The sequence below is a fragment of the Alligator mississippiensis genome, chromosome 2, assembly GCF_030867095.1.
Source record: "Alligator mississippiensis isolate rAllMis1 chromosome 2, rAllMis1, whole genome shotgun sequence".
Taxonomy (NCBI): domain Eukaryota; kingdom Metazoa; phylum Chordata; order Crocodylia; family Alligatoridae; genus Alligator; species Alligator mississippiensis.
Genome location: NC_081825.1, coordinates 235041775 through 235068098, shown reverse-complemented (window position 1 = coordinate 235068098; position 26324 = coordinate 235041775). Strand labels below are relative to the sequence as shown.

General features: G+C 43.3%; 1 protein-coding gene across 4 annotated transcripts in view; it reads right to left on the bottom strand.

The window, feature by feature from the left end:
* RGS6 (regulator of G protein signaling 6) overlaps window positions 1–26324 on the bottom strand; it is a 600794-nt gene that overhangs the window by 571896 nt on the left and 2574 nt on the right. For all 4 annotated transcript variants that reach the window (XM_059722918.1, XM_059722920.1, XM_059722921.1 and 1 more), the window contains exon 2: window positions 3777–3881. In XM_059722918.1, the coding sequence (XP_059578901.1) occupies window positions 3777–3860 (84 nt within the window). In that variant the 5' untranslated portion in view covers window positions 3861–3881. The remainder of the gene's footprint in view (window positions 1–3776; window positions 3882–26324) is intronic.

Sequence of the window (26324 nt, the reverse complement as noted above, 5' to 3'; positions counted from 1 at the left end):
CTCTCTATGCTGCCAGGCTGCATATCGGCTAGTGGATAGGTATCAGCTGACATGACTGGTTAATAATTTGCCAAAATAAATCTTTATCAGTGTACCCCTAGAGAGTGGCAAGTGCTTTAGCAGACTGGAAGTCCATTTTAGTGACTGGGTTGAGAAGCACCATCAGACTTCAGAGTTCTTTTGTGGTAATGGGAAGACAGGAAATAGGCTTGCAGGTCCTGGAACAAAGTACTAGAGATTGACCTTTCCACATTCAAGAATCACATATATTATCTGCACTGATGAGTTACATCTAAAGAAAGTAAAATTAAAACCTTCTTCTCTGTTAACATGTATTAGCTAACATGAATACCAAATTATTACATGTGGCTAAAGCTGCAAAAGATGTTGATGTGCTGACAGCTCTTACCTTCCAAATTTGAAAAAGGTCTTTACTAAAGTGTTTTTCATTGAGCACTCATGATTAGACCATTTGAAAAGGAACGAGAGGAGACAAAGAGACAAGCAATATCTGGGAGAGAGAGGATGTTGCTAAAAGAACACGACAGGCTTAGACTTTTCCATGGGGTTTTAGCTCTGGAAAAGAATATTGATCATGTGTTTAGCTTTTTCCCAACAGCAGTCTTTTATATATAATTAATATACTTGTTACTTATTATCAATAAGGTTTTTAAAGTCAGTCAGCAATTTGAATGTGCTTTTATTAAGAAATAGCACTTATTGCCCCTAAAAAGAAAAGTATGATCTTCAAAAAAATCACACAACAGGAACAACAACATCAGAGCAATATTAATGTAACATACAGAACAGCATGATACTGGATGATGTGCAGGACATGCTAATCTACAGATACCTGTACCTTTTGAAGGAGTGTGTGCATGGAATACTGATAGTGCTGACACTTGATATACACAAGTGAAGAAAAATCAATCAAATGGTAGGAGCATGTTTTTCTGTTAATAGGTGGAAAACACAAAGATTATTTTCCAGTGATGATAATGAAATAGCAGTGTCATGACCCAAAGGTCTGATTTTGTGTGTGCTTCGGCACTAGAATTATCCCCGTGGGTTTACAGCTTCATTGCACAGTGGAGTTTTGCTGCACAGAGAACCCGCGTGCAAAGGAGAGAGTTCCCGCCACTTTGCAGTTGTCTTTGCAGGGTGCATTTTCTTTGCAACACAGAAATGCACGGTGCAAAAGAGTTCCCGCTCTTCGAATGCAAATTTGTTCCCCGCTATTGGCTAGTGCTAAATTATTCCCACGTGGCGGCTAGCGATTGGCCTGCTAGCCGTATAAGAGGCTTGAGCAGTTTCCGCCCAAGCCGAAGAGGACTCCACATCCATCTCGTGGGGACTCTGGGTACGCGGCGGGGTAATAGAAACCCTGTGTGTTACTCAGAGGAGCTTGGCGGCCTAATCCACTGCCCACCTCTTCCCGTCTTCGAGAGGTAACCTTTTATAAGATGTATCGACGAGTTTTGAGGCGCGCTTGTCCTGGACATCCGGAGTTCTGTCTGCATGGATCCTAGCAAACTCCATGTGATTGTTCGTGCTCTTTCTGTTTGTAACCGCAACTCAAGCAAGTTTTTCAGCCTGCACCGCGACCATCTCGGTGTAAGTAAACAATCTTAAAATCAACCGTTAAGTATCTGTGCCTAATTCTAGCTTGGCGCCTGCCCTCTCCGACTCGGCGTGCCCGGGCTGCCGGCCACAGCCCGCGTGCAGCGCAACAAAGGGCCCGGGTTCGCGCCCGGCCCGCACAAGCAGCAGCCACAGAAACTAAACAAGTTTCTAAGGTAAATGTCATGGGATTAGGTTTCAAGATCAAATGCAATAATGCTGATTAACATTTTCAGGACTGGACAAAAGGTTCTCAGGTACAAACCCAAAGTTGGGACCCCAATTCTGGGTACTGAGACCAGAAAACACGGAGGCATCCTTCAAAGCACAGGCTCCAAATCAACTTGACACTGCTGGTGTTTGGACCTCTAGCAGGGCTTGGACAGTCATATCAGACTGTAACCCACTACAACTACTTTTAAATTAGCAGATAAACTGACTTTATACCACATTTTTAAAAAGCAAGCAAGCAAACAAAATCTTGCACATCACCAAAAGTACAGTACCAGGTCCACAGCTTTGTTGCTAAAGCTTGCATGCAACAACCAAACACAAATCATTGTTATCTGAGCAGAAAGCTTTAAAACTGATGTTCTGGATTCAGCTGAAATTATCTGAATAATAATCACAAATCACAGACTATGACATAGAGCATATCTATAGCTCCTGTATTAGGTGAAGAGCTAGGTAAAAATAATTTACCAGTAATCCAGGATTGTACTACTTATTCAAACTTAATATGTGCTGAACAACAATATGACGTAGTAGAACGTTGCAAACTTCTCAGAATACAACTGAACACAATTGCAGAAAATCTGATTAATGCAAGAAATTTCATTTTCAGCAGAACTGTACAATACTTTCCCCACACAATATTGGACGCATTTACAATATTTTGCTATTTCTTATAAAAAGACCTAATTGTATAGTCCATAGATATACAAATATTAAAATAAAACAATGCTCTTATAACTAGATTTTTAAAAAAGGTTGCTTTTCCCTTCAGCTTTAACAAGCTTCTCAAAGTACTTCAGAAAGTGGGGTTCACTATAATTTTTATAAACTAAATTTGATACTGCCAGCTGAGCTACGTCATCACTCAGGATTTCAAGTGATTTACACCTCCACTTTAAAACACTATGTAGGTCTTAAATAGATGTGTCAGTTATCTCAAGCCAGAGCATTCTTCATCCTCTGAAAAATGTATTTTTTTTAAAAACTCAGAGACTTTTTTAAAAATAAATAACAAAAATAAAGATGCAAACCTCTTCAATATTTTAACTTGGAAGAGAAATCAAAGTCAGTACACTCATTGCAGATCCAAATATTCATGGGTCTAAGATATATGTTGCAATAATTAGGTGGATGACTTCAGGATTTAAACATTAATCAAGATTCAAATCGCAGCACAATACACACATGTCCAAAAACACAATTGCAAATGCGTACACTCCAGGGAAGGGACACTTCCCTCCCACTCCCCCTCCCTGGGCTAATATTCTACAGAAATCTGTATACAGCTAATATGTCATGATTACTAATGGCACTGTGTACGGTGTCCAGCAATTAAAATACATAATTTTACCTTTGGCCTGATTTATTTTATTCTAGCATATATGGTGTTTTCTGTGGTTAATAATTAATAAGGCAAAGGCAAGTGACAACATTTGATAATATGCAAAAGCAACTGCAAATTTTGTAATGGCAACCACCATATGGAAGAAGAGATAATGTACTTGAACAGAGTTTTTGTTGTGTTTTTTTAAAGAATGTATGTTCGATAAGGACTGTGAAGTATATACAATTTCAGAAACATATTTTTAGGACATTAAAAAGGTAAATGAAATAAGGAAGTGTTGCTTCACAGCTAACAACACACACATACAAACAGCAATTAATATTAGAATCAGAATAGGCATTACATTTCACACAAAATAATTTTATATATGACACTGCAAAAAACCCCCAACAAAATACTTCCAAGCATAGAGAAACCAACACTACCTGTCAAATTTTATAGAACACTTGCTGTCCTAAAAACATTAACAACACACTTCTCTACCAGAAAAAGATAGTGTGCCAAAAGTGTCCTCCTATCTCTAGCCAACAACAACAAAGAACTTTTTTTTTTAAATGAACAAACCCAAATGCATTACCCTTCTGTAGACAATCATATTTGGAGAGCTCTCCTCTGGGTCAGACATTTCCACATTACTCTGATCACTGGATCCTTGAGCCATGATGAAGAATTGTCACTCAGACTGCAAAGACAAGAATAGAATTCAGTTAAATACCAAGTAACACAGAAGCATGATAAGGATATATTCCAAATTCAAAGACAGATGCACAGGAAAGAAAGGGAAAAAGAAACTTCACTCTGGTTTTATTCTTGCACAGGTTCAAGACACATATGTACGTGCACATGCAGAATACCTCAGATATGTAAGACAGAGAGATGTTTTGATCTTACTAATATAAAGTACACTACTCATAGAGCAAATAAGTAGTCACAAACAACTGTCTTCAGTAAAAAAAGCATTCTTTCCCTATTTCCAGCATGATGTTTTAAGCCCCTTTCCAATAAGCAGATGAGAGTTGTGCACAAAACTTCTTATCCTCATGATAAGCACACCAACACTATTGACTAACGCAGGGGCGGGCAATTATTTTGGGTGGAGGGCCTCTTAACGAGTTTTGGTGAGCTGTCGAGGGCTGCATGAGTAGTCCCACCCCTTGACAATTGCCCCACCCCCTTGTCGCCATCTTGGGACTGGAAGTCCCACCTGTAACCCTTGACTTTTGCCATCAGAAGTCCTTCCCCTTGCCCCCCATAAATACTCCTTTTGGGAGGGAGGATTGCCATCTTGGAGCCAGAAAAAAAACAAAGCATACACTAAAAGTCAAACATCTACTATAACATACTTTAATATTATTACAAAAAATATTTTGTCATGATTTGTGTTTGCATAGTGTATATAGAGGTGATTGCATAGTAACTCAAAAATAAATTCTTAATTTTGTATATTGTGGGGGAGGGTGTGTGCGTGTTGTGTGCAGGGTGTGTGGTATGGGCATGGTATATGTGGTATGTATGGTGTATGGTATGTGTGTGCACAGCCCCAGCAGGGAAAATGCCTGGCTCCAGCACATGGGTCTGTGTAAGTGCAGGGGCTGTGCATGAGTGGCAGGGAGCGCTGGTGATACAGACAGCCACACGGACGCTGCACCCCTTGCTCTGATGTGCAGCGCTGGCTGGAGGTGCACCCCGCTGGGCACCTGTGCCCTAAGCACCCTGCCTGCTGCTGCCGCCACCACTGCCTTCCAGGGCTGTGCACCATGGGGGGCTTGCGGGGGATCCCCACATCCCCCACTCTCCCTCATACCCACACACTGCTCACCCCAGCTCCGTGCTGTAACTACCCCTGTTCCCCTGGGTGCAGGCTCCACGCTGCCACTAGTACCAGCCCCACACTCCAGGCTCCTTCCTAGCTTCCCTACTTGCTGCCTGGAGCCAACAGGAGACCAGGAAAGCAAGCAGGTCTCAGAGGGTGCAGCAGCAGCAGCCCTGCATGAAAGCTGCATGCTGGCTGGCCAGGCCCTTCTACCCATAAGGGTGGGAGCCAGGCAATAGGGTATGTTTTTGGGGCTGGGTGTACATGTGGGTGCCTCAATCCCACCCTCTTGAGCAGAAGGGCTTGGCAAGGCACAATTTGTTGTGGGGCCCACAGGCCGGATGAAAGTGCTTGGCGGGCCAGATCTGGCCCGCAGGCCGTATTTTGCCCACCCCTGAACTAGTACCTTCTTACATACTTTCCCCTTTTTTCCATCTACTGTCTATGCCTGAAATACACGTTGGTAAGAGATTGGCTTAAGCCTCATTGCTTTTAGTGAGTAAAACTAGTGCCCTTCATTTACATTAACTCTAGGAAACATTAAGATTCCACATTACACTGGTAAATTGTTTAAGGAGATATCCCCCACTCAGCCACAAGGAGGAAGGTGAGGACAGTCATGATCATGATCCCTGGCCCTATTCATCAGACTGAAAACCACATTCTCTAATGGTCTGCATTTAATAACGGTTAATCTTTCTACTGACTTCAACAGACATTGGATTTGGTCTTAAATGTGTATTTTAAAAAATTCTCACCAGAGAATAATTAGACCCTAAACTTTTCATTCCTACATGTCATTTTGTACCCTAACATCTTATGACATTTATAATTTCTTCTCTTTAATTTTGATAGATAATCAAAACTGAAATTTTAAATTCGCTGGTGTCGTTCCCAGATAGAAAACTTTTCTTGGCAGAGACTGTTTCTTAACTGTTTCAGTATCACTACTATCATAGCTTTGGCAAAGCAAGGAGGTTCTGAATTTGTTTAAACTTATCCTGGCACCATTCTCCTATGAACTAGCTGTAAATGTTGTACATTCAGTTCCCAAGAATACAAAAAAATTAGATACTGCCTAGACAACACAGTGGCTGGAGCTCTGCATGTGCCTGTGATCAGCAAATCCAAATTTGTCAATCCAGAAGCAAGATATTTTATACCAGAAAGGTCAAAGAATAACAGTCAGTAGTTTGGGGAAAATTCTGGGGCAACCTGAAGGAAACAGAAGCTATCTTCAGGTCTTGTCAGGTAATCCCCTGGCATGCAGGGAGTCCCCAGCAGGTATAGAAGAGAGAGCAAATTCTTACAACTACATCTCCGCTGCCTTTGAGTCAGGTGTGTGCATCAGGGTAGAGTAGGGAGTGTGCTCTGCTCCATCCCAGCTGAGGGATGACTGGTGTCACCAGGTGCAACTTCCAGAAGCCTCTAGGCTGCTCTAAGCTGAGCTGAGGCAGACAGCAAGCAGATGTAACCAGTTGTTGGCTTTAGGTTTTTCCGGCTCTCCATTCCTGGGCTGCCCTACGTGGCTTTCTTGGGGAAGGGAGCTATGCTTTGCTAAGCAGTTCTAGCTCACTCTTCCTAAGCCTAATCTCCTTTGTTGCCCTGCCTGCGACTCCAATAGCCCAGCAAGGAAACAGAGTACAGGCAGTCCTCGACTTACAATGTTTCAAGTTATAACATTTCACACTATAACAGGGGGCCTGCTCTGGGCCGATCTCACTGTGGCCTGCCCACCTGTTTCTGGGCTAACCACTCACCTTCTTGCCCGCCACACCTTGTTGGTAATTAATGATATAATTAACTGGGAGGCTGCCCATTTCTCGCCCCGATGCCAGGAGACGCCATCTGTGGCTCCGTTCCTCCCCTACACCACAGCCCAAGCCTTGCAGATGGCATCTAGATATTATCATCATCACCGGCCCCCACACCGGGCCCCAGAATCCTCCTAATTGAACACCGCCTGGATTCCTCTCCTCGGGCGGTCTCATCCGCCTTCATACTGGGCAGCATAGCTCCCTGAACCACTTCCCCTTCGGGTGTGATCCCCCCAGGACCTTTGGCTACTAGCCCTGGCCCACCTCCAGGCCAGTTGGGACCCCAGGTGCACAGTTCTTGGGCGTCCCTCTCAGTGGGCCCCCGACCCTTCGACCCTTCCAGTCCTGGCCCCAGAATTGACCAGTCAGGGGAAGTTCAGACACACATGCTCTCTCTCCAGGGGTCCACCCTCCAGACCCTATGAAGGCGTAACCCACCCGGTGGTGGGAGCTAGGGGTTAAGGCGCCCTGACCCACCTTTCACCAGGGTGGTAACTGGCCTGGCATTTCCTGGGGGCTCCCGCACCACTGAGAGCCCCACCAGGCCACCCACTCCTGGCAGGGTGCAGTTTTAGGTCGTACTCAGGACCAGGAGCCTCCTGACCATCCCCGACAGCTCCTCCCTTACCTCCAGTTGATACCAGCAGCCCTCCGGCCAGGCAGTGTTGTTGCCTGCCTCCAAAAGCCAAACTGCCCTGTTTACATGGGTAGCCCAGGACTCAAAATGGCTGCCCTCATCAGGCACCTGGCAGCTGCCGGCTGCCAGCTCCAGGCCCTTAAAGTGGCAGGCACAAACAGTGCCCTGCCACACGCACTTACAACATTTATAAATTGACACCCTGTTTCAAATGTATGACGTCATTTTCGACTTTACAATGCTTGATCCAATGTGCTTACATGCCAGCAAACAAGTTTGCTGCATCACTCATCTCCCTGGAGAACATCTGTCCAAACTTCCTTGGATACTTTCTTTAAGAAAACAGACAAGACTCCAGAAAAACCTGCAGCTAAGACTCCTGAGAAGACTCCAGCCAAGAACCCTTCACAAAGTCCAACCAAGAGCCTTTCAAAAAGTCGAGCAAAGTCACCTCAAAGAAGTCCTTTCAAATCAATATGATTGCTATTTCCAATATAAATACATTAATGTAGCTATATTACTCATCTATAATTGATCAAGTACAAAATTCTGGGGTATTTTTCATGAAAAGAGGGTATCAGGCCTTGGTTCAGGAGCCAATCCCACGGTTCTGAGTTACAATGTTTCCACTTAAGATGCGGTTTTCAGGAGCCAATTGTGTCATAAGTCTGAGGGCTGCCTGTAAATAATAAACAATATGGTTGTATCACAAGGAGGAGAAGAGCACAAAGAGGGAGTTGCTAAACAGCAAGGACAGGAAGCAGCTCAGTGCTTCCAGCTCACACCCAGACTGCAGAACAAACAACTAGAAAGATGGTCCCCGTAGTGTTCCCTATAATGAGACTTGCTGATTCAAATATACCAGTCAAAAAAGTAGAACATCACTCATGGAGGGCACTTCAAATTAAAAATCATAATGTTGCATGGGAAATTCCAATATTCCAACATGGTTTTTTTATAGTGATGTGGGACCAAAAAATGATTAAAAAAAACCCTGACATTTTCCAGAGAATAAAAAGTTTTAAAAATTCAACTGGAAAATGTTGAAATGTATATATAATTAAAGGGTCAACATTAATCTCTGCCTCTGCCCAAACTTTCACAATGTCTTGTGGAAGCTGTACTTCCAGGTTGGTCATGCTCCTTCTGGGTGACCTATCCTGCCTCATGGAGGCATGACATGAGACAACTACAGCTACAGTTCTTGTGAGGCACCATGGCAATTTAGGCAGACACAGAGATGAATTCTGACCAAACATGAACCAAGGTGTTTTGCCTCATTCCTTTTTTTTTTCCTTTTTTTTCCTTTTTTTTTTTGGTAATATCTTTTATTGGAGCAACAGTATAATAGGGAAATATCAGCATACACACAGATATGCTGACAGTGAGATTCTCTCTAACCTCCCCTCTTTGGAGATTAATAAAGCACTCCTTTAGCCCAGAAACCTATCTATCTGTGGTAAAAAACTACAAACAATGAGAGGCCATGTAGTGGTGTGTGTGTATACATATACATATACATTACTCATTTTATTGAAGTGTTTTAGCAAAATCTGTACGTAAACCACTTCCAACTGCTATTAGTTGGGAGAAATGTTAGACAAGCTTTCAGTCACAAAACATGGCTACAACAACACTCCCACGCTGACCCAACATGAAGTATTTTTGTACTGAATTGACAAACCAAATGAAATGTTTCCTTAAAATTCTTGCTATGGAAATTTTCTACACAACAGTAAAAGTTCTTTAACATGTTCAGGTTCTATCTTAAACCTGAAAATATGAACATGTTCAGTTGAAATGATGCCTAGATCATTTGGATACAAAATTTGCAATAATGTTTGCATAATCTAAAACTATAATTTCTAAGATCAACAGAAACATTTTGTCCATTGTTTTAATTCCAATTAAAATCTTTTTTGTTATCAATTTCTAGCTATTGTTGGAAACCCAAGTCACTGCAATGCTGTGCAAGGGCATAGGAGTAAAAAAAGTTAATTGATTAATTTCTCTAATGAATATGATTAAATGCAAAATGATTTAAAACAGCATGAAGCTTGAAAAATACCTGTTTTAAAATTCTTTCAGTGTGAATTACCCAAGGTGCCAATATGCCCTTTTACAGCACTTCTCATCCATAGATTTGTGAGTGCTTTATAAAAAAAAGACTACAGTCTTAGAAAATTAAAGGCAGAGAGGATAAGAGACTTTCTAAGGGCCCTGCAAGTCAAAGCAGAGTTAAGAATGCAGCTAGTGTGCCTTCACAACCAGACTGATCAATGCATCATAGCTGTCCTCTGAAAAGAAGCAAGGTTTTTTGGGTTTACGTTTAAAATACATGTATTCATTTCAATCTGACAATGTACTCTTTGAAGGGGATATTTACAATATCTAGTCAAAATTCTCCTAAACTGATATTTAGCTGTGCTTCATTTTGGTTTCATCCTTAAATTGCCATATGGAACTAGTCATAATTCCAGGTTTTGACTGCCTTATATTATTTTACGAGACTGATGTAATGGTAGCAGGTACGCCTGAAAAAACCGTTCCTGAAATACAAACAGAAGCAAGTGTTATTGGTAGAATGTACCTATAAATCTTACCTAGTACTCCCTTCTACCAGTTTATGGTTATTCCCTACAGTTTATTCTATAGAGTGTTGTATAGTCCAATTACAAAAGAAATGAAGAGAAATAAGGAAGTCTTAATTAACCTACAGAAATGGAAGGTGACAGAGTAAATTCAGACACAGCACTGCTGAACAGAACCAAGTGCATCTGCAGACTTTTGTTCCTTTACTTCAGTTCATGCACTTAGCTAAAAACAGTTTATTTCTTGGGTCATTTAGTTTTTCCATTGAAGCGTGAAGGAATACATGGAGAAAATAGTGAAGGTATATTCAGTGCTGCGGAAAAGTATGACTGTGCTAGGTTCCTATTAACTCCTGCTCCATTTATGCTTTGTTGACATAGGCCTCTACTGTACAAGTTAAAAGCAACCTAAGCAGCTGTTGGTCTTTTGCTTGGCTCTCTGCACTACAAGCATGTTAGAGATTAGGCTCAGTTCAGTTAGCACGTCTGAAATCTCACTCCCCTTACACTTAATGCACCCAGCTCAAGTGCCTTGTGTCACTCTGAGCCCTCTGGAAGATTTTGGAGTAGAACTGATAAGCAGATCAGCACAAAGGGTGCGGGGAAAGAATCCCAAGGGCTCCAGTGGTTTATTGTGCATGGAGAAAGGAGGAGAAACAAACATTTTATGGTAAATAAAATACACTTTAACTACAATTTTCTTAACATGCCTGGAACTATGCAATGATACAGGGTCTGTCAAATACTGTTAAACAGGAGAACACAGTTAGTTTATAGGGTTACATTCCATAACTCTTGCAAAGATGTGGGTTTGTGAACCAGGTGGGGTGGGGGTGGAGGGGATCAGAGACAGCCACAGCCAACAGCTGTCCTTATTTGGCAACCTGCTCTTAATTAAAGTGCATTGCAATCTAGCCACACACAAATGATCCCAGTTCTACCCTATTTTGTTTAAAAGGTTTAAGATATTATTATGACTTTTCAAAACTACTTACAATAGCAATAGGCAAAAAGAATTAAAATATTTCCAAATACATCAATATTTTCTTTTTAGATAATAAAGTATTTTTCAATTATTTATTCAATTAATACCTACCTGTTTTCATATTATGAACCTTGTTTTAGTTAACAGATCTTTGTTCTGTACATGTTAGGAAAGGTTTAAGTTTATGTGTTTCCTATGTAAGCCAAATATATCTTATTTATACCCATTTGAGAAATTACAAGTTATGCTTTCCTTGAGTAATCACACCCAACTTTGCAGAGGCTATGGTGTTATCATAGAAGATCAAAATTCACTTTGCAGCAAGAAAACAATCTTTTAACAATATATTTTATTCTGTTCGGGAGCACACCACGAGGAGATAAGCACTTGGCCTGGTCATCTAGATACAGAGATGGAAATTGTATGTTTGATCTCTGTATCTGGAGGAAAAACATGCTAATTATTTTTTTTTAGTCTTGGGTTTCAATGACTATTCCAAGGGGTAGAGGAACAATAAAATCTTCTTCAAAACAGCTTATGTATCCAATTCAGTTAGTCTATCAAGTGCATCTATACCCTGCCTTCATTTAATAATGCAGTTACATCACTTCTCTTTCTTTCAGGCTTCCTGTGCTATGCAACTATTACTTAGACACAGGTGTAGCAGTGGACGTAGTATTTCTGGACTTTAGGAAGGCTTTCAACACTGTCTCTCACCCCATTCTCATTAAAAAACTGGGGGGGGAAGAACCAGCAGCATACCTACAGGCTGGGGAACTCCCTTCTCATCAGTGCAGAGGCAGAAAAAGATCTTGGAGTCATTATTGATGCCAAAATGAACATGGGCCAACAGTGTGGAGACGTGGTCAGGAAGGCCAATCGTACCTTGGCATGCATCCACAGATGCATCTCAAGCAGGTCCAAGGAGGTGATCCTCCCCCTCTATGCGACACTGGTCAGGCTGCAGTTGGAGTACTGCGTCCAGTTCTGGGCGCCGCACTTCAGGAGGGATGTGGACAACATGGAGAGGGTCCAGAGGAGGGTCACCTGCATGATCAGGGGGCAGCACGGCAGGCCCTACGAGGAGAGGTTAAGGGACATGAACCTGTTCAGCCTCCACAAGAGAAGGCTGAGGTGGAGAATCTAGTGGCCGTTTACAAACTAGTCAGAGGGGACCAGCAGGCATTGGGGGAGTCCCTGTTCCCCCAAGCACTCCCAGGAGTGACTAGAAATAACAGTCACAAGCTGGCAGAGGGTAGATTCATGCTAGACATCAGGAGGCACTACTTCACTGTCAGGGCAGCTAGGATCTGGAACCAACTTCCAAGAGAAGTGGTGCTGGCTCCTACCCTGGGGGTCTGGAACAGGAGGCTGGATGAACACCTTGCTGGGGTCGTTTGACCCCAGTACTCTTTCCTGCCACAGCAGGGGGTTGGACTTGAAGATCTGCTCAGGTCCCTTCTGACCCTACCCCTACTAACTACCAACTACTTTGCAAATAGCGCTCATAGACATATTTAATAATATAACCATATTAGATTTAAACATCAACTTAATTCTGAAGTATGCTTACCTTATTATAAATGGACTGTAACTTTGAGAAAGACAAACAAGTAGTTAACTTTAGCTGTTTATACAACTACTCCAAAGGGACTTTTTTCCATTTGGTAGGTATTATCTGATCTGGTAGAATGAATTGTCAAAGAAGCAAATATGACCTTGCATCTTATGTACTCCTACACACAGGATTTTTATCATCTACTAAATGTAACAAAAAATTAAATGCAATCATTTTTGGCCTCTGTACAATAGGTCTCTGTGTGATAGAGGAAAGTTTGATATGTTTTCTGGTAACAGAAAATGTTGAAACTTGAAGCCCAGAATGTGCTAAAAGCACATGTTGTTACTTGTTTTATAGAGGATTGGAGAAGCAACAACTGGAAAGGTAGTCATGCCTGGGTGAAATTAAATTTGACATTTGTATTATTTCATTTATTTTTAAAATAGAAACTAGAGGTTTCTCTCCCTCTCTCTCTCTCTCTCTCTCTTTTTAAGAAAAAGCATGTATAAGAAGTGGTGCTATAATTACAGACAAAATGACCCCATAAAATTGGTAATTGGATAGGAACCTTTTATCACTTGCTCACTAGTTTGTATTCAGCCAGAATAGGCAATGACTTAAAGTTTTAAGCATCAAGACCACCTAGAGGCTTATGCAAAATGAAGTATGGCTCCAATACACTTCCAAGTGGATATACATCTGTAATTAAATAACAAACTTCAAAACTGGCACTCTTCTGCTCAGCGTTGCCCCTATGGATCAGAGAACTCTAGAGAAAAAGAATGTATTGCAACAAAATGCTTGGAGAACAAAATTCTTGCTCTCTTTCAGAACAAGAACACACAAGTCTTAACTAAAAATGTAATCTGACCACCTTTAAAAGAATAAACAGCAAACATGCACTAGAGATATTGAGAGCAGTTATTAACAGCATTTATGCTGCTCTTTTTAGAGAAATAATTAAGATGTCATTAAAGGGTGCCATACTTACTGATTCCTCATCCCCACTAACCCAAGGAATGCTTTCCAAATTTATTCTCTTTGTAAGCATTTCTCTTCACTGTTGTCCCTGTGTACTCAACCTAGGCAATGAATGTCTAATTTGGATTTTCCTGCATTTCGACGTGTCCACAAACAAAGATTCTGCAGTGTGAATTTTGGCCATAATTCTGTTATGCGCAAATGAATTAGAAGATAAAAAAAACAAGCCATCATTTTTCTCCCATAGCTGTGCTGATTCCACAAGGTCGAAAGGAGCATAACATAGTAAAAAATTATTTTTGTTACTGAAGCAGATAGACATTTTAAATTAGCATAGAAAGGTCCTATGCAGAAGATTTAAGAGCCCTACCAATTATTTGTTATGCAATATTAGCAAAATAAAATGAAATATAAGCAGTACTCCCCTTTTACTAAGCCACACCACATAACACAGGGATAGGCAATTATTTTGGCTGGAGGGGCACTTCACGAGTTTGAGTGAGCTGTCAAGGGCTGCATGGATAAACCTGTCCCTTGACAGTTGCTCTGCCCCTGGTCACCATATTGAGACTGGAAGTCCCACCCCCTAACCCAGGGGTGGGCAAAATATGGCCCACAGGCCAGATCCGGCCCACTAGGCCAGATCTGGCCCACTAGGCCAGTCTATCCGGCCCATGGGATCCCTAACAAATTTAGAACATATTTATCTGCTCCTGGCTGCCTGTCAAAGATGACAGGAGCCAGGGGCAGTAGGACCCAATGGGAACCAGCAGCAGGAGACAGGAGACCACCCCTGCCCACCCCCAGCCATTTCCCTGCTTCCTGCCCCTGTCCTGCTCCAGCACCATGTGGCTCCCGGCTGCATAGCTGAACCGGGGAGCACGGGGCCTCTCTGGCGCAGGGGGTGTGTGCGTGTGCACAGGCAGGGGCAGATTGTGTATGTGTGTCTGTGTAGACAGGGACAGAGTGTGTGTGTGTGTGTGTGTGTGTGTGTGTGTGTGTGTGTGTGTGTGTGTGCGCGCACGCGCGCATGCGCATGTGCGCACGCTTGTAGGGTGAGTCCCATATGCACACCCCATCATATACATGCACCCACACCCCTCCTTGAACTGCCATACACGCAGAGCCCCGCACCCACACCCCCTCACACACCCCAGCTACCTTTCTCCCCACAAACCCCCTAACCACCCACACCCCACATATCCACACACACACCTGCATGCTCCCTCACCCCACATACCCACAGCCCCTCACAAACCTATACCCACCCCCCCACAATATACAAGCGTAAGAGTTCATTTTAAGTTATTGTGCAATCACCTCTATGTACTCTACACAAACACATGTAAACCAAGGCAAAAATATTTTTTTGTAATTAAATTAATGAATGTTTTAGATGTTTGTTTTTTAGAATATAATTTGGTATTTTTCTGGTTCTGAGATGGCAAAACTCCTTGCTGAAAGGAGTACTTCCTGAGGCAAGGGGAGGGACTTCTAGGTCAGGGGTTAGGGGGCAGGACTTCCAGTCACAAGATGGCAACCAAGGGGCGGGGCACCTTTCAAGGGGCAGGGCTACCCATGCAGCCCTTGAAAGCTTGCCCTAATCCCTGACCATTGACCCCCCATTTAACTCTCCCAAATGCTCCTTTTGGATGGGGGGGTTGCATCTTAGAACCAGAAAAAAAACAAATCATACACTAAAAGTCAAACACCAACTGTAACATATTTTAGTTTTATTTTTAAAATATTTTTGCCATGATTTGGGTTTGTGTACTATATAGAAAGGTGATTTCATAATAATTAAAAAATAAAGTCTTACATTTGTATGTATGGCGGTGGGGTATATGGTGGGTGTGTATGGTGGGGGTATGTGTCGGTGGGTGTCTGGTGGGAGGGTATGTGTATGGGTGTGTGGGCATGGTGGGGGCTGTGGGGCGCATAGGGTATGTTGGTGGGGGGTGAAGGGGACCCCCACACACACTTCCCCCCCATGGAGTACAGCCCCTGCTGCTAGCAGCAGCAGCAGGTGGGGGTGGATGGACCAGGGTGCTCCTGCCTGGTGGGATGCAGTTCTGGCTAGTGCTGTGTGCAGGGACTGTGTGCCGCACCTGCCTGCAACTCCTGCACTCTCACTGGGGAACTCCTGCACTCTCACTGCCCCGTGCTAGACTCCATGGGGAAACAGAGGGCAGGGCTCCCTCCACTCCAGGTTTGCAAACCTGCACAGCAGGAGGCAGGGAAGGCATCCAGCTCCAGTGCAGGGATTCCCCTGCTGCAAGTGCAGGAGCTACAAGAGCATGGCATAGAGCAGAGCTGCTGGGCAGGCTGCGCTCCTTGCCCCCATATGCAGCACTGGCCTGCGCCTGACATGAAAACCCTGAGCCCCCTGCCTGCTGTTCCACACCCCCCACCCTCCCTCACACCTACACCCCACCTAGTGCACCCCTTGGGCACAGGCTCTGTGCTGCTCTCTGCGCTTCCACCCAGCTGCAGCTCCACCACCCACACCCAGGCCCCAGCCCCTGCCCCCCATCGCTTCCCTACCTGCAGCCCAGAGAGAACTGGAAGCCAGGGAAGCCAAGCAGGTTCCCATGGGTGCAGCTGCAGCAGAGGCAGTAGCAGCTCCACCTGGAAGCTGCTGCTGGCAGTCAGGGTCCTTCTACCCACCAGGGCGGGAGCGAGGCACAATTGGGAATGTTGGGGATGGAGGATGTATGAGGGTGAGTGCCTTGCTCCCACTCTCGTGGATGGAAGGGCTGGGCAGGGTGCAATTCATTGGGGGCACCATGGGTCAGATGAAAGTGCCTGGTGGGTCAAATCCATCCCGCAAGCCATATTTTGCCCACCCCTGACATAACCCATCCATCTAATATCTCAATCCACCTTCCTTTCTTCCGAAGGCTAAGTGAAACAAATGGTTCCTGAATTCAGCCAGGGAACAGACCTGTTTATTAAGAAGATGCTAGTTTCGCAGTTACTTTTCTAACACCAGACATGTTTTAGGTCAACCAAAGCAATCAAAAAGTGAAATCAAATGTAGCAGCCTTTAAAAAATTGACCCACCTGAACAGAATGGGAAGGGCCACCTGGCAGAGAGACGGAGTTTGTCCCTGAGGGCAAGTGAAGCTGTTTCGGTAGCAGCCCTGTTGGAACTGAGAGGGGTGATGTAACCCCAGCAAAGTTTTGAAAGAGAGCCTTTAGCAAAAGTCCGGGAAGGGCCCTGAGCTGGGATTGGCTGAGAGGCTTGCATAAAAGGGGGGCAGTTTTTCCCGCGAGGGGGGAACAAGAGGGAGAGAGGGGGTTGAGGGACAGGCTGGAGACCGGATTGAGAGTCTCAGTGCAGTGGTCCCACAGAGAGCCCCTGAGAGAGGCCTGCAGGAGCAGCAGTGGAGAAGCTGTGGGGGCAGGAGCAGGCAGGGACTGCTGGTGTGGAGCATCCAAGTGTGGAGAGACCCGACTGCAGCTAGTGTGGCTGGGTGAGCACAGCAGAGCCGGGGTGGGGACTGCCGGAGTCAGCCCTAGTTTCCCTGATGAGTGAGGGGCCCCAGAGGCAGGGAAAGCCCAGGGTGGGGCTGCATTTGCTGGGGCCGTGAGGCTGTGTGGGACAGGAGGGTTGCTACAGCCTGCAGCCCAGACACTGCTCACAGCAGAACCAGGGAAGGGGGTCAAAGGCAGGGGAAGGCTGTCTTGCTGGAACTGCAGAGGAGCTGCTGCTTGCTGCTCAGAGACCCCAGGAGGACAGAGACGGACACCAGTGCCAGACAGCGTCCACAGACCACGTGCAGGGACACAGGCAGTCCCGCTCCCCGAGATACCCCGCCAGGGGCAGTGCACACAGGATCCCCAGTATACCGTGTGCAAGTGAGAGACTGTGTAAATAAGTTCTTGAGGGTTTATTAGTCGGTATATCCATGTGCTTATTTAATGATAATTTGTTATGTTGTAAATAATTAAATCTTGTAAATAGTTTGAGAACTGTCTGCAAGGGTGCTTGTAAGGGGAGGCTCTCCGCTCGGGGGCACTGCAGCAGCTTCCCAGGGGGGCTGGGCAAGTCTACTGGCTACCGGGTACCCCAGGATCCCATTATTCAGGTGAGGGCACATGTAGTGTCGTGCCCCAGGGTTACACAAAAGTTTAGAAGCATGAGTTACATATGCTATATGGTTTATGCTACACCATCTAAAAGGGTCTCACTGTTGGTCTCTCATGCATTATGAGCCAATATCATTCAATATTTTATTATTGGCCTGATTATAATTTAAAAGTAAAAAGGTAAACAACAGGTAAGAAATTCAATAAACATATTAACAGATTCAATATAGGCAATATTCTTTGGGAGGCAGGGAAAATAAAGATTTATTTTGGATGTTTGCTAACACTGAACTCCCCATTTTTCCTGAAAAATAATCTCGGTAGACTAGATTAGCAGGAGTTGATACTAGCTTCATGATAACAGATTGTTTTTCCCCTCTCTGATTAGGGTCCTGGAATTTAATAATATGAGGTAGAGGGAACCAATCATTATAAAGAACAAACAGTTCCATTATGTTACATCAAGATCTGCAATTTCATTTAAACTATGATGACCAACAGGTAGAGAAGCCTTGAGAAGCAGACACTGGTTTGTCAAAAACCCAATTGACAAAGTGCCCTGATGCTGGAGTTTGAAGTGAGGCAGCAGATTTTGGGAGCCAACAATACCTATCTCCCAAAGCATAAATATATTGTTAATAAAAAATATTGTAAATATATGATAATTTAGTTATTATACTGAATCAAAAAGGAATAGTAATAGTTCCCTTCTTTCAACTTCTTGAAATACCTTGTCAATAAATAAAATATAAGACAGGTGTAACAACAGAGCTCGCTCTCAGTCATACAAAACCATGTTTTTTGTAAGTATTTGGAAAGAGTAAAAATGAGATCACATTAGAGTCATTATGAGCTACATGCTGGGAGTGAAGGGAGAAGAGATGGGAGAGAGGGAGAAAAAAGAAAAAAAAAAACAATGGAAAGTTAAAAGGAGTTATTCTTTTAAAAATATTCATTGTTAAATGCATGCAGCATTTTCCAGGCCAATACAGGTGCTGGTTGGGGGTCCAATTCTGCATTTCAGTAAAAACACCAATAGCAGCTGGTGAAATGTTGAGCACTTCTAGCATGTATAATTTTAATGGGAAGTTTTGCCTGTGTTGCACACAAATGTCAACCTACAAAATAGAACCTATTTAATAAATTCCTGCACAAAAGTCTGTCAGCTATTCTTGACTGAGCTAAAATTTTAGCTCAGGATAATTAACGGCAATCTTTTTTGTCCTGTATAATTTGTACATTTCAGAAGTGCCCTGCCTGGGATGCACTGCCAGCATCAAGAAGTGAGAGATTTGGAATTTCTGATGACCGTTATTTTGCAAATACAATGTCAAAAGCAGTTTTGTCCATTTTAATGCCAATGTTTCACTTGTCTAATTAACATACAAATCTAGTTCTCTCTGCTTTTCATGCATTTGAGAAATCCTACAGCCATGTGCCTTGCTGATCTGATAATTATCTAACAGAGAAAGCCTACCTGGTTTGGTGGAATATTTAGATCCAATTCATTAGATAATTAAAGTGACAGGAGGGAAAAGACAGGAAAAAATAATTAGTTAATTTGAATTCAATTAGTCCCCATTAACTCTAAATTGATATTTCACATCCACTACTGTAAATCTCACTAGGAAGCTACAAGGAATGAAGGAATTTGTATCTTTTTATTTTTCTATTTGTTGTTGACTCATTCATATTATAATGACACAGAGGCACCAATCAAAATGTGTATATGGTAGGCAATATAATAACAACCGGTAAGTGATAGCTCCTGTTCCAAATAAGTACATGGGGGATGTCACATCTGGTCCACAGGATGCAGTTCAGAGGCCAATATGACTCTAATAAGAATATGCAGAATCTCAGCTTTAATTTTTTGTACAGGTCTCTAGTCTTCATGCCTGCAGAGACAGCCCTTCTAAAATGAACCAAGGGTAATTGGTCCAAGTGCTGCCTGAGTCAAGAGAGAACCTAAAACAAAAAGGAAAAATCAGAAAACTTCTCTGACTCATAATCATCTGATGGGAGTGTCACCTGTAACACACTGGATGTCAGCACTCCAGCATTGTCGTATCTACTGCACTGCTTATCAGTTTAGTTAACAGAATGGGATAGGAGGGTGGGAATTGAGACTTGTGACCAGCAAGGAAATATAGAAATAAAAATGAAATTACCACAGAGAGGCCACACTCTCCCCTTGGTCTCTATGCAAACCTCCTAACACAGTTTCCACTGTGAATTCAAAGTACTGTTCAACAATCCATGGACCACAGACAGACACTCTGGGGTCTGTTCCTTCAAGGGAGCTTGATAAGCCTGGCTCCCAGTCTAATTAGACAAGATGGGCAAAACACTAGCAAGATCTTGCAGACCACCTTAGTGACGTTTCATCACCTGAAATGGAAGCAGGAAGTAAGAGATGTTTCTGCCTGATGGAGGTACTACCATTCTGGATACTTAAATCTTCCCAGCCAGAGGTCTGATTGCCAGTGCTCATTAAAAAAACAAACAAACAAACAAAAAAAACTGAGGAGATTTCTGGCTACAGATGAGCACTAGAAAGAGTTTACTGGCAAAAACTATTCCTTGTGAATGATCACCCCAAGACACTCACTGCACCCCATCCTTTCAAGTTGTAAAAGTTAAACACTCTGTGATACTATCAATATACTCAGAATATTTTTTCAGGAACAAAGTATAAACATTTCCAGTAAGTACTAAGTACACTTGATATCAATTTGTTTGCCAAATGCCTCTTTCTTGGCTTCTGAGAAAGCAGTTTTATTTATGCTTGAAAAAATAAACAGGCTCCTAAGTCCCTCATTCCTCCTTCAGAGTATGTGCAACTCTGGGGCAGGGTTTTTTCACAGGTTATTGAAGAATTCTGTGTTACAGTATAAGCAACACATTACTGTCCCAGTACTGCCACTAGAGGGGGAAGGCAAAATCATAACAGCAGTATATTTTTAAAAAATTAGGGGAGAGAAATTGGGGAGAGTTATGGAACTGTATACACAAAAGACAAACTGTATGGCACTGGCAGAAAGGACAACATTAACTTGAACAGTAGAGGTTGAATGGATGAAAAGTAAAAAGGGCAGATAAGCAGTGTGGGGAGCAGAAACAGAAGCACCAGAGTAAAGCTAAACATGACATAATTTAAACAAAAAACACATACAAACGGTCCTCCAGGGCACGTGCATCAGTTGTATTTAAGGCCACCATGAGAAGAGCAATTTAGTAGGGCTGTGCGAGGCTTCGGACCATGCTTTGGATCCGGAGAAGCTTCAGATGCTTCGGTGTCCGAAGCAGCATGTCTGGATTGAAGCCCTGGCTTTGTTAGGCTTTCCAAAGTGGTTTGGAGCTTCCGAACTCCTTCGGAAAAGCTTTGGAGCTGCCTCGGAGATCTGGCCACAGTGTATAATGGGGAATCAATGAAATATCTATAATTTTGTTGTTTTTTGTCTGATTTGGATGAAACTTGCAGGATTGGTAGCCTCTGCTGATAGCATGAAGCCTGCCAGGTTTCAAGAAGATCGGTGTGGGGGTTCGGGGGAAACTGCACCCCAAATTCATGTCACGTGTATGTGTTAAGCCACAGGGGGGTGAAAACTGCAGGGGTGGTAGCCCCTGCTGAGGCCATGAAGGCTGGCGAGTTTCAAGGAGATAAGTGCGGGGGCTTGGGAGGAACTGCACCTCAAGCTGCAGACAAGCAAAACTCGTGACATGGGTGATACTGTGTGTTAAGGCACAGCAGGATGAAAGCTGCAGGCATGCTAGCCCCTGCTGTGGCCACAAGTCTGCCAGCTGTCAAGGGGATAGGTGCAGAGTCCCTGCACCTCTAGCTGCTGACAGGCAAAGCTCCTGACATGGGTGCTTGTGCAAACTGACTGTCTCCGTTTTGGGCCAGTTGATTGTCTGTATTGATTATTTCCTCTCCTTAGTCAGTGGTTTTATAGGTGTTAACAAGTTAACGAGCAATGATTAACACCTACAAAACCACAAACTAAGGAGAGGAAATAATCAATACAAACAATCAACTGCCTCAAGTCAGACACAGTCATTTGCACAAGCACCCATGTCATGAGTTTTGCCTGTCAGCAGCTAGAGGTGCAGGGCCCCAGAACACCCCCACCCCCCACACCTATCTCCTTGAAAGCTGGCAGACTTCGTGGCCGCAGCACAGGCTAGCAGGCCTGCAGCTTTCACCCTGCTGTGCCTTAACACACACAGTGCCACCTGTGTCACAAGTTTTGCTTGTCCGCAGCTTGAGGTGCAGTTCCCCCCAAACCCCTGCACCTATCTAATGTACACTGACCAGAAAGTAAAGATCAAAATATTAAAATCATAAAATGGAAGCCGCAGCACCAATTAAATTCCAAATCCAGAGCTACTCAACTCAAATTCCCAGTGCCAAATTTGACATGATGCAACAAATTCTCTTCAAATAGTTTAATGCAAACTAGCATAATAGCCATGGCATGATTCAAACTACTGCAAAGTCCCACTGAAAAACTCAGCTGCTTAGAATTCTTGCAGGTAACTCACTCTCAAGAGAATGAAAGTTTGAGCACACCTTTGATTACAGTAAAGGGGAAGTTTCAGTACCCAAACATAAAACTGTGCCTTGCAGACTTAGGTAAGGTCTACATGGTAAATGTTCGACCACCTGTGACGGCACCCTCCAGCATGCAGGAATTTTCCAGGTAGCCTGCTTCCTAAACTGGAGCCAGTGTGGCTACTGCAGGTGACACTTTCAACTAACTAATTAGCACTGCTGAATCACAGTGCCAATTAGTCCACATGCACAAATGTAACTATGCTGTTTCTGGCTTAGAAGGCAGCCCACCAGGAGTCAGAAACAGTACCCTCTACTACAACAACACTGCCTGAGCATGAAACAGGACCCCTGATCCACATGCAAGCATTAGTTACAAATCCATGTGTATGTTTACAACAAAATGATGCAACATGAATTATTTTGCTGCACTTCTCCACCAGCCTTAATTTCAGGAACTCAAAACCCTATACCAACAGGTATAGGCTAATGTGTAAGTCTACACTGCTGTAACTGAAGGGTAGTTTAGTCATACTGGAACTAACTTTAAATTAGCCAGCTTGGGTTCATGTAGCACCCATGTAACCACAGAGTTCAGTATGGGTTGCAAAAATCAATTTGAAAAGCTGAGTAAATAACCAGGTAGTTAGCTTGTGCTGAACCTCAGACTTCTGCAGTCACCCTGCTACTGGTATCCCAAGCCAAACAGTTTTAAACTAGCTCAGATATGTTTGCATTACATCTCAGGCACAGCAGTGTAGGCCTACCATAGGATTCACTTATTACACTTCCGTGACAAAGCCAGATATAATTCTCATTTTCACAAAGGAATAAACTAAGGCTGTACAGGTTAAGGGACTTGCCCATAGCCAAACATTCAGTGGGAGAGCAATGACTGGAACATGCCAGGCCTAACTTTCAAACCATTGATCAAAATCATCACACATGGCCCTGGACCTAGAACATATTAAGTCTACAATTATTTAGTTATTTGTACTAGTCAGTTTCCCTTGTCCTCTGATGAAAAAAAATGTCCTCCATGCTTGAGGATCCTATAACTACCATGTACTTTCATCCCTGGTTTTCTTTTAAACTAAAACAAAACATCCTCTTAAGTCTGTCAATGTCTGTCCCTTGGGTCAGAGAGATTACTGGCAGTGGCGACTCCCCTTCCATGCCTGACAAGTGCAGATTCTTGCCTCTAGTCTCCAGGTAGCCAATCCCAATACTTTTGCATTTTTCTGCCATTGCTAGGCCTGAACGCAAAGGAACACGGTAGAGGTTTCCTACATATCAAGGCAGAACTCTGGATACACACAAATGTTGAAGTAATACTGCTCACAGTAGCTGCTGCTGTATGCATCTCTTCATATGCATTACCACTGAAGGAGATGCTGAAATACATCTGATACAGTGCAAGTAGGCAGCAGCAGCCTTTATTATAGCCATAGCCCTTCTGTATACGAGTACCAGTAAAGAAATTACAGATTAGTTTCTCGTCCTTGCTCCTGCTCACAGCAGAAATTGGTTCTTTCGCTATTTATCATAAAATAATTCTCTACTTAGCTAGGAGTGCAAACTGGAGTTGTATACAAAAGAAGTTCCCCAAAGTAAATTTTTATCTACGAAGAAAGGGCCAATTGCATCTTTAAAAAGAGAGGGGGGAAATAGAGTGGAAACCCCACCACATGATCAAATACATAGTGAAGATTTCCGAAGTGCTTCCGAGTGAAATAGTGTCAGCATAACCAACCACCAGTGTAATACAGAAATCTGGACAGTACATGGCATAATTATGCCACAATTTGTTGCAGAAAGAGAGGAATACATTTTATTTAAGCAAAAAGCAATAAATTGGACTGGAATTTGGAGCCAGATTTTCAAAGGTATTTAAGTTCCTAAACATGTGGAGAAGCACCTCGTGGTTTCAAAAGTGACAAAGGTTAAATGCCTAATTTTAGACGGTTTTGAAAATTTCACTAGCAGCTCTCCTTAGGTACCTAACTACTGCTGAAAGTCTGTCCCTCAATAAGCAGCAACTCTTATCTTTTAGACACACATAGAGAGAAGCAGATTTCCAGTATAAACAAGACTATGGAATCTTTACTGACAAGTGGTCCGTATTTCAATTTTACATCAAGAACAGGGATATATAAACAACTTACTGAAGGGCAAAAGTGGGTAGAAATTTACCAAATGTCAGCTTCTCTACATTAACTGCTTGTGTGACCTCTCTTACCTCACTCCTTAAAGCACAGGCAACGCGTAGGGGGGGGCATGCGCCCCGCCCCCGACAGGGCTGACACCAACGGTGGAGCCTGCAAGAGTTTGCCAGCTCTGGCCCTGCTGCTGATGCCAGTGTTGGCACCTGCAAGAGCTCGCCAGCTCCATCCCTGCCCCTGCTGGTGGTGGCGGTGCCTGCAGGAGCTTGCCAGCTCCATCCCCACAGCCGCCACCAGTGGCGGAATCTGTGGGTGCCCCCCAGACTTGGGAGGCACCAGTTGTCCGTGCCTTAAAGACTAAATTATGGTACTGTGGGATAAGCTCATGCACATAGGCAGTTACAACATAGCAGCTGATGCACCATAACCTCTCCCACCATCTTACCCCATTGTAAATATTTATGCCTCTACCCCTAATCCGACACTTCAGGCAGCACAGTGTCCATCAATCCCATATTGGGACAGAAGTTGAATACCCCTGCTGCAATACCCTACTGAATCACCATTATTACTCCCTTAAAAAAAAAAAGGGGGGTCTCTTTGGAAGTGTTCCATCCAAACGCAGACCAGTATTCACCACAAGATAAACAGGCTGTGCCTCATCTAGTTATGGAAAATAATCCACTCAGAAGTCTTCTGAAAAAATTCCCATGTGAAATCTGCCTTGTTTCAGTTTCTAAATCGAAAAGGCATAATATTTATTCAGAATAACTCAGAGCTCCTCAGTAAAATGAATCTATCTGTTCATATGATCTCCATTACTATAGTATCTAAATGCCTCACCAGACATGCCAAGGTAAAGGCTTATGGTACTCTGGTAATGAAATGCAACTCTCACTCACTCTGCTTATGGTAGTGCACAATCCTAAGCACTGGAAGCAGCTATGCCACCCTGCTGAGGAACAACCTGCCCTAGTTCTGATACCACTGCCATTAGGCAGATATGGGCCTGCTGTTTTTAATGAACATATAAATGCAGAGATAGGTTTTGATGTAAATGCTTATTGGCTCAGTGATAAGAGCAAAACTATTCGGAGTTGGATTCCTGAAGATAGTGGCCTTCACTCTTGAGACTGGAGAGCTACACAGACTGGAATCACAGACTGCCACAAAATAATTGCATTGTGACAGCCTGACATTGCATTAAGAAGACTGAGTCATGCAACTGCAACATCATTAGTCAGTTTTACCACAGGTTGATGCGACATTACAACAAACTGTATCAAGTTACCATGCTGAGGTTATGTGGTCTTTATCTTTCACTTCTTTTCAGGCACCGACTTTTTTTTGTCCACCCCCTGCTAGCTCACTGCAGTCTGCTGAGAAGGTATTACCCTCTCTTTTTCTTCCCTTCCTGGCTGCTGAAAGGGGCAATGATGGATCTTGGTACTTCCAATCCATTTACTCAATTTTTCTCCAGCTGTCTCACATATCTAAGCAATGAGGGGAGTGTTCTCCTGCATTATGCTCACTGTTAATAGACTTGTGAGTTCCACTAGGAATACATGCTGGACACTGAAGCATCTTCACATGGTTCTAGAGAAGAGTACCACTGCTTTGAAAGGAGACTTGTTTTTCCCCTGATTCTCAAGGTCTAGTTGGATTAAAACAGTTTGCTGTGCCACCACCATTACAGTAATGATCAGCCAGAAACTGAGGGAAAGCAGTGTCAATAACAATCGTAATAAAGATGATATGCAGCTGTGTAATACAGCTTTTTTTCCCAAATGGCACTAAGAAAAAATTAGTGAGGTGTATTGAACCACAGCATCTAAATACCTACTATAAATATAGCTGACATTGAGCTCTGTAACGAATTACTACTCTCTCTTTTACCAGTTCATGATCTTAGCTGTAATTCAAAATGGAAA